We start from the raw sequence: 9608 nt of genomic DNA, 5'->3' as shown, positions 1-9608 counted from the left end.
CTGGCCATCAGAGAGGTTTGAGCAGGATGGGTGCCGTGCTGTGTCCAGCTGGGGCCTGTGGCCCCTTCAAGCCTCTTGACACCATCATCCAAATGCTTTCCTGGAACAGCCCACGGCTCCCCTCCATGCAATGCTCACAAACCCTGCTCTAACTTCCTCTCACCTCCCTCACCTCCTCTTCTACCAGGCTTCAGCTCCCCAGCTCCAGCCTGCTTCCTCTAGTCCCATGCTTCCTCCCACCTAGCCCTGCTGACGTATCTTTAACCACCTCCAGGCCATGTCTGCTGCAATCATCCTCTTTCTGGCTGTGCTGGTCTCCCAGTGTGGGCTGAATCACCACCAGCAGGGAGATAAGGCTGAGGCCGAGTGCATGAAGCAGCGCGAGGAGTATCTGCAACAGGAGATGGCTCGACTGCTGCAGCAGATGGAGCAGGGCAGTAACCTGGAGAAAGTTATGCGCCTTTGTGTGTTGAAGTCCTGGCAGTTTCAGATGGTTGCCATACCAGTCCTCATTGTGGTCCTTTTGCTGACTTGGAGAAGGAATCTTGCCTATGACAGCTGCAGTGAGGGGGACAGCTCCAGCAGCATGGAGGAAGGGGAGGAGGAGGAGTGGGAGGAGGAGGAGTGGGAGAAGGAGGAAGACCTCAATGGTGCACACAGCTGTATTGAATCTTTGGCTGTGGCAACCCCATTGCCAATGCAAGAGTTGAGTGACACACCCAGGATGTTGAAGGCACTAGTTGGTGAGCTCCTTAGTGTCTGCCAAGTGCTTTGCAGGAAGACTTTCATGCCGCAGATTGAACCAGCCAGTGGTGGGTCTGGTACCTGTGAACTTTGGGATGTCCAGGAGCACAGCATCACCTATTTCCTAGTTGTGTCTCTGCAGCCACCCCATGGACACACTTTTAGCCTGGAGCCAGACACTACAGGGAAGATGCCAGCAAAGTCTGTCAAAGTCCATGTGGGGCTGGAGTGCGTGTGCTCAAGGGAGCAGCTGCTGGGGGATACGGTGTGCTTTCTCCACCACTCTGATGACAGGCTGCCGAGGGACCAGAGCTCATACCTCCTATGCAACCTCTGCACACACTGCTACTTAGACCTGGAGAAAGTGGCCTGCTGGGTGCAACAGCTGGTGAGCTCAGCCTGGATGCTTTTGCCTCAGTCATACCACTGGCAGCTAACGGTGTTACCCTCCTCCAAATCCTGCACATTCCAGCTGACGGGCATCTCCAAGATGAACATCTGCACTGAGCTCTCTTTTGCAGTGCAGTCAGACAGCACAGGTGCCTCCCTGGTCCTTGCATAGGCAGAGGCCATCTTTGCAGCCACACAGCATGGCTGGAGAGTTGCACTCTTGTTGAGATGCTGCTTTTCAGACTCATGGCAAGGCATATCCATCAGGATAATGACCAACACAGAGGTGGTCACAGGCTATTGTCTCCACACCTGTGACCCTGAGGACCTGCTTTCACACTGGTGACAACAATTCTGGACACCAGAACACAGAATCTGCTCTTCCCAGAGACTGCTGAGGAGTCTGTGCCACAGATCTGAGCAAACTAGGCATGGAGATGACAGCACTCAGGAGTAACTAAGCATAACAAGAGCTTGAGGTATCTCTGTTGGTCCAGCTGAAGATGTTGTTGGAACTGAGGCTCCTGTTGACACCTGTAACTGGCTGGGACCTGCCATCCTGCTGGAAAGGTCCCCTCTTGGACCTTTGCACAATTCAAAGATGACAATAGATTAGCTTGTTTTAACTAACCCTCTGTCTGGCAGTATCTATGCAACACTATGTTGGAGAATGTGGACAGGTAGCAGGTTGCTACCTGCTTAGATGCAGAAGCAATGTACTAGCACATTGTGATAACAGCACCAAACTGCTGTGCTTCCCCCAGCACCCTTTTCCTTTCTTTATCAGTTTTCTGCCCTGCTTCCATTTTACAGGGAAGATGCCCCTGTGCATGCAGGGTGGGAGGGAATGAGGGAAAGGGAGCCAGACCTTTCTCAGTAACGACTGCTGACAGCACAGGAACTGATGGGAACAAGGGAAAAAACATTGATGTTCTATCTGAACAGGGCAATTATGTCCTGACTGAGGGTACTCAGACTTGGTGGAATGTGTAACATGATTGGAGTGCTGGGTTGAGGGGCTAGAGGTGGAGATGTCATGCTGTATGCAAAGGAGAGGTCTGACTGTACACCCATACAGTTAGTGATGAAGTGGTTGAGGGCCTCTGGGTGAGAATGGGGGGGGTTGGAAAACAAATGAGGTGTAGTGGGTGGCAGAGATGCTTGGGTCTCTCTGTGGTGGGGATGAGCCAGTGGCCTGTAGGTCCATGGGACACTGTTGTCTGTCAGGGAAGATGGTCTTGGGAGAGTCTGCTCAGCTGTCCCTGCATGGAGCACAGCCCAGCCAAGGCTGGCCATCAGGGACGCTTGAGCAGGGTGGCCCCCATGCTGTCTCCAGCCAGGGCCTGTGGCTGCTTCAAGCCTCTTGACACCACTGTCCAAATGCTTTCCTGGGACTGCCTGTGGCTCCCCTCCATGCAGTGCTTCCTCTCACCTCCCTCACCTCCTCTCTTACTAGGCCCCAACTCCTCAGCTCCCGGCAGCTCCTGCCATGCTCCCTCCAGTGCGATGGCTGGGGATGCTCCTGCCTCTCGATGGCTGGGGATGCTCTTGCCTCTGGATGGCTGGGGACGCTCCTGCCTCTGGATGGCTGGGGACGCTCCTGCCTCTCGATGGCTGGGGACGCTCCTGCCTCTCGATGGCTGGGGATGCTCTTGCCTCTCGATGGCTGGGGACGCTCCTGCCTCTCGATGGCTGGGGATGCTCCTGCCTCTCGATGGCTGGGGACGCTCTTGCCTCTCGATGGCTGGGGACGCTCTTGCCTCTCGATGGCTGGGGACGCTCCTGCCTCTCGATGGCTGGGGACGCTCTTGCCTCTCGATGGCTGGGGAGGCTCTTGCCTCTCGATGGCTGGGGACGCTCTTGCCTCTCGATGGCTGGGGATGCTCTTGCCTCTCGATGGCTGGGGACGCTCTTGCCTCTCGATGGCTGGGGATGCTCTTGCCTCTCGATGGCTGGGGATGCTCCTGCCTCTCGATGGCTGGGGACGCTCCTGCCTCTCGATGGCTGGGGATGCTCTTGCCTCTCGATGGCTGGGGACGCTCCTGCCTCTCTCTTGTTTCATCCTGAATTCAGTTTGACACCTCCTGCTTCTGTGAGCTCCTTGGCACATTTCTGCTGAAATCCCACATGCATGTGAGCTCTCCTGTGAATGCTGAGCAAGCACCATGAATTTAGATGAAACACTGGGCCTGGGGCTACCGCAAACTGCATGGATTATCTAGTCCAACTGCAAATTCACTTTCAAAGGTGTATCTACAGCTGCCAGCCATACAGGGACTTCTGTTCTCTTTGAGTACATTTCCTCTAATTCCTGTATTTGCAGTTGGTTGCTTACCAAACTATAGTCTTAAAGGAAGAATGTCTGTTAATGCCTCAGTGGAGTGGTGACTGGGGTAATGAAAATGATTGCTCATGAATAATGACACAATGATTTAAAAAAACTCCAAACTATCAAGTGAGTATAATTGCCAAAGAGCATTTGTTGCTTAATGAAACCAACAATAACCACAACAAGTGCTGCAATAATGCACTTAAATGACAAGGCATGCTCACTAGGTCAGAACTCTGATGTGTTAGGTACTGGGCAATCATAGGGTAAATGTAACACCTGCACCCAAAAGCATATTTGTAAACAATTTGAGTAGGTTAGCTGGAAAAAGGAATAACAATTGACATAATAAAAGCAACTGTGCACTTCTTTTCTCAGGACTTATTCAATCAATTATGGGAAAAAAAACCCTTAGAAATAAGCTATCTGAGAGGGAAGGTTGATGAAATAAATCTGTTACTCAAGAATGCAGCATATTTGTGATAGTTTCTTTTTGTTTTCAAGATGTATGGTTTAGTAGCCCTGCTGGTAGAGGAAAGTCTTTCATGAAAGAGAAAGACAGCGAGTTATACATAGGAAAAAAAAAACCCACCACAAAATTAAGGTCAATTTCCTTCAGTCTTAATGTTGGCTACCATTGACTTTATGGCACTGACAACATTAGCAATGGGAGCCAGCACTCTATATACTGAGATATAATTAAGATACACATAAAGCTCTGAGCCTATATAGGCTGAGAAATTCATGAAAATTGGACAAAATCCAGTGCTACATTTTGAACAAGCTTATTCATGCCATGATTCCACCTACACAGGAGCTTTAGTCTTAATTTTCTCTCACCAAATGACTGGAGAAGGGAGTTCTGTAAAAAAAAAGCTGAAGGTCACACTAAAAAGGCAGTATTAAACCAAGAGAAACATATGTCTCAGAACTGAAGGCATTAGCATTTAAACCAACCTGATTTAGATGATACAGATGTAAAACTTGGTCTTTTCATACAGCGAAACCTCTTTTATTGTTGCCAGCTGTAACACTGCAACTCGCCGTTATAAATGCTGGGTTTACTTTGTTTCTCTGGGAGTGAACTTCTTGCCTGGCACAGAGCTGAAATTACTGTCCTTATGTCCCTTTTCTCATCAATCACCTATGCTCAGAGTATGCTGGGACAGGGGGCAAAAGTGACCAAACTGGAGTGGATTCTCTCTCTGCCTGCATTGGGGGTGGCTCCTTTACTGGTGTAACCTAATCCTTGGTCTAGGGTGAGGAAGAGTTGGGCAGCTATGCTCACAGCTGGGACAGCTTCTGCTCCACCAACCCAAAGCACAGGACACAGGATAAAAACTCAGGTGTAAAACCACCTCATAGTGCTTTCCTTTTCAGTGCCAGGAGGAGGAAAACTGTGTAGTAGGGCAAACAAGATGGGATGCTTTGCCTGCTAGCACTGGTGAGTTCTTCAGTCCTCCCAGGTGTTCATAAAATCCCATCCTGATGCACTGAGGCTGCCAGCACTTAGCTTTCCTCTTCACTAATATTTCAGTGTTATCCCATGGCATTACTTCACTGCATTTTTGTCTCTGGTCTGATACATTAGAGTGTTGTGCTAAGCTGTCCAAAAGAATCTGCTTCACAGTGTGAAAACAGTCTGTCAAGGTGAAAGATCTATGCCAGCTATGTACCAAAATACCTCTTTTAACACAGAGAAGCCTCTTCTACTGATTTAAGCTCAAGGATTCAAAATAGTTCTTAAGTTCTTTAAAACAAACAAAAAATTGTATCTTGAATGACCCTTCATTTAATGGCTGGCAAACTGGCAAAATGCTGGCTTTTATTACAGCTCCTAAATGACTGTACTTAATTTGTGCCATGATATCCTATCTATCATCCCCCCTGAGCATGATCTGAGTTTATTGCCTTATTTAGTTGTAGTTTATAAGCTGTAACATTATTTTAGTCTGAAAATAGAAGAAAAGAGACTGTATCAATCTGGGTATTCATCCATTCACATCTGCAGATAAGACAGGTAATATTGGCAGCCTTTGGCTTCTTGTGACCAAGGTTTTAAGACATCTACTGTAAACTGCCCATATCTCTCTCACAGTGTGGGTTTGAGGGAACAGAGAAGGTCCAGTGTAACTTGATGGTAACTTGACTTATGATCAGAGGTGCAACACTTAGTAAGATTACTGCAAGATAGAATAGAATAGAATAGAATAGAATAGAATAGAATAGAATAGAATAGAATAGAATAGAATAGAATAGAATAGACCAGACCAGACCAGACCAGACCAGACCAGACCAGACCAGGTTGGAAGAGACCTTCAAGGTCATCGCGTCCAACCTATCACCCAACACCACCTAATCAACTAACCCATGTACAAGAGCAGGATATTTCACCATGAAAAGATGTCTAAATCACAGCAAGGTCCCTAGGTGCAAAAAGATATGAGCAGTGGTGGTAGTGGAGAAGCTAGGGAGGAGCACAGTGCAAGGTGTCTTCTGGAAATGGTCTGACCCATGCTGAGGGTCCAGGGGACAGAAGTGCTCTGTATTAGTTTCATCTGGCTATATCCACTAGAAGAGGCTCTAACATACATGGATATATTTAAATATATTTTTACACATATATTTATATTCTGAGTCTGACAGAATCCAACTTTCTGAAAGGAAGAATCCTTTCAAGGCAATTCTGCTAAGAGACACATCACAAAATACTAGTCATCTACTCCTTCTCTAAGGCCAGTAGCTTGTGTTTTGTTGGTAGGTAAGTTGCATGAAAACATCCAGCATGGATTTGAAGATACACACAGAGGGATGATATATGGATTTCATAGAATCATAGAATTTGTGTTGGAAGGCACCTTTAAAGGTCATCTAGTCCAGTCCCCCTGCAGTGAGCCCTTAGGTTGCTTAAACCCCCATCCAACCTAACCTAGAGTGTTTCCTGCTCGTGCTCAGCTTTTCATCCCTCACTACCTCTAAGTTCTTCTCATCAGACCTGCTCTCCATTCCTTCATCCCCTAGCCTATATCGATACAAGGGATTGCTACTCCATCTGAGGTGCAGAATCTTGCACTCAGCCTTGTTGAATCTCATGAGGTTCACATGGGCCCACTTTTTCTCCCCCTCCCTTTATTGCAACACACACACACACACACTTTAAAGTATACCAACCCAGATTTGTGTATACATTTATTTATAGATATACATACACGTGTTAATTTGAAGGTCCATTCTTAAATTCTTAGTCAATTTCTAAGCATATTTGTTATGGTGATACAATAAATTAGGAAAATTGTTTTTAAAGATCCCTGTTGCTGACTGGTTGCAGTGTTTAGTGTCCAATCCTTAGAGCAGAGATGCTCTTCAACAAAGAGGCAGTTGCCCTACGTGTGCTCAGGTCACTTGGTACAGGACCCACATTTTCACTAACCAGTTTGTTTCCTGAACTGGTTTCTGAGCTGCAAGGTTTCATCCTGTACACTTTGACCTCCACCTATGAATAGCAATAGCAATTAAGAATGTCAAAATATCCCTATCCCTGACACAAAGGTCCTACATTTCCCCCCATGCTTTTCCTGAAAGGTTTACTGAGAGTCTGCTGTCACCAGGAATTGTCTGACCTGTGACATGTTTGCTGGGAAGACGACTTGTACCTGGACAGCTGTCTGAGGCATCCTAGGCACTGATTATTCTACTATAGATTGTGTCTACATGCATGCTCATTGACCCAGGATTTTCAGGTACATAGAAGTAGCTCTGACGTGGCTGCCAGACATCTGGAAATCCTGGACATCTGACCAGACTTCAGATTGAGCCTGACTAAAAAATCCAGGGAACTATGATAGGCTTGTCAGAGAACAGAATTAGAATAGAATTAGAATAAACCAAACCAGGTTGGAAGAGACCTTCAAGATCATCATGTCCAATCCATCAACCAATCCAACCCAACCAAACAGCTAACCCATGGCACCGAGTACCCCATCAAGTCTCCTGAACACCTTTAATGACGGCGACTCCACCACCTCCCCGGGCAGCCCATTCCAATGGGCAATCACTCTTTCTATATAGAACTTCTTCCTAACATCCAACCTGAACCTCCCCTGGCACAGCCTGAGACTGGGTCCTCTTGTTCTGGTACTGGGTGCCTGGGAGAAGAGACCATCATCCACCTGTCTACAACCTCCCTTCAGGTAGTTGTAGAGAGTGATAAGGTCACCCCTGAGTCTCCTCTTCTCCAGGCTGAGCAACCCCAGCTCCCTCAGTCTCTCCTCATAGGGCTTGTGTTCCAAACCCCTCACCAACTTTGTTGCTCTTCTCTGGACTCGTTCCAGCAAGTCAACCTCCTTCCTAAACTGAGGGGCCCAGAACTGGACACAGTACTCGAGGTGTGGCCTAACCAGTGCAGTATACAGGGGCAGAATGACCTCCCTGCTCCTGCTGGCCACACTGTTCCTGGTGCAGGCCAGGATGCCATTGGCCCTCTTGGCTGCCTGGGCACACTGCAGGCTCATGTTCAGCCTACCATCGACCAGTACCCCCAGGTCCCTCTCTGCCTGGCCGCTCTCCAGCCACTCTGACCCCAGCCTGTAGCTCTGCATGGGGTTGTTGTGGCCAATGTGCAGAACCCGGCATTTGGATGTGTTAAATCTCATGCCGTTGGATTCTGCCCATCTGTCCAGCCTGTCGAGGTCCCTCTGCAGAGCCTCTCTGCCTGTACAACACCTGTCTTAGTATAGCTTTACTATAAAAAAATCAGAGAGTAAACCAGATATATATGTAAAGAAGAATAGAGGAAACCCACATTTTATGTATGTATGTATGTATGTATTTATTTACATGTGAAAAATACTCCTCCTGTGAGAAAGCTTATCCTCCTGAAGAAACTGCCATAAACTGTACTGTGACTCCCCAAGGGGTGTGCTGGTATCAGTGAATTAACCTGAAAGCAGCTACTTAAGAAGTTCCTTGATTTTTTTTCTTTCCCAGAGTCATTTGAGCTTCTGGGATTTTCATTCTGAAATAGTTTTTTTTCCAGACATCTAACCCCTGGATGCTATACCCCCCTCAGAAATGTTTATTTTGAATCTCTGAGACTCTCTTTACTGAGGCTACCAGAGGATTTCTGCACAACAACAGTAATCAACATTTCTCTCAGTGTGAAATCAAAAACTGCCCAATTAATCTGGTGCCAGGCAGTGGTTGTGTATGAATTATAACTAACGCGGAATTGGAAGGGAATTGTTCCGTTTCCCAGGTTAAGCACTGCTGGTGAAATTAGCAAATGTGATTCCTTTTTTTTTTCCCCCCTCAAGGCATGAAGCTGAAGAAAAAAAAAAGCAAGAAGAGAAGGAAGCTGCTTCTGCATTTTTCTTCTAATCAGCCATGCGTATTAGCGTATAAGGCAAGACAGGAAGGTAATATGAGAATCAGGCAAGCAGCCAGATGACATTGTGTAAGGCATCTTTGTATAACTGCCAGCTAGTGTCTTATAATATTGAACACTGAAGTTTCTATTTAGCAGTGTTGATTGAATGGTGGAATCAAAAAAAAGAAATCCAGGCAAGGATAATGTCTGTAATCAGCACTGCACGATTGCTATTGTCTATGCTTGGTATACTTAATGGAGAAGCTAATTACCATGTGTTCATTTTTTATTACGTTTACTATATTGCATGGAGAAGTAATATGATTTTTTTTTTCCCCCCCCCTCCGTGGGTTTACAGAAAACAAACAATACAAACAAAAACACGATGGATCCCCCTTCTCCACCCCCAGCCCTAATTAATTCTCATTAGGGCCACTGGTTTTATTTCCAAGAGGAAGTCAGAAGGCGAGGACAGCATGCCTGATCAGTTTGCAAACCTAGCCCAGTGTGTGCTTGGACTGGGCTGCTGATGTGTTTGAATGTGACAGGAAGGAAACAGCACAAACCCAATGCACAGTCATTTCATTTAACTTCTCTGAGACACATTCATTTACCTACCACTTCCCATGCAGCTTTACAAAACCAAAAGGGCAAAGTACCCTTGAAAAGGGGTGAACTGACAACCTCTTTTTGCATCGCTGGAGAAGAGCAACGCTGTAGAAGCACAGCCCCAGAATGACATGAGAGTGCCCTAAAAAATTTTGACTCAGTCTGACTGTA

The 9608-nt window shown here is 46.9% G+C and overlaps 1 protein-coding gene across 1 annotated transcript; it reads left to right on the top strand.

Annotated features, from left to right (window-relative positions):
• The first annotated feature begins 370 nt into the window (after nucleotides 1-370).
• LOC137446776 (inositol 1,4,5-trisphosphate receptor-interacting protein-like 1) lies at nucleotides 371-1306 on the top strand. Its single transcript, XM_068149735.1, has one exon. The coding sequence runs from the start codon at nucleotides 371-373 to the stop codon at nucleotides 1304-1306; it is 936 nt and encodes a 311-aa protein (XP_068005836.1).
• The last annotated feature ends 8302 nt before the right edge of the window (nucleotides 1307-9608 follow it).

This window comes from Melanerpes formicivorus, unplaced genomic scaffold (assembly GCF_026170545.1).
Source record: "Melanerpes formicivorus ecotype bairdi unplaced genomic scaffold, bMelFor1.0.p_v2 SCAF_18, whole genome shotgun sequence".
Lineage (NCBI taxonomy): Eukaryota > Metazoa > Chordata > Aves > Piciformes > Picidae > Melanerpes > Melanerpes formicivorus.
The sequence above is the reverse complement of the archived record's forward strand: the minus strand, read 5'-3'. Positions and strand labels throughout refer to the sequence as shown.

Excerpts from the sequence above, each read along its gene's own strand:
- LOC137446776 (XM_068149735.1), top strand. The coding sequence starts at position 371 with ATGAAGCAGCGCGAGGAGTATCTGCAACAGGAGATGGCTCGACTGCTG.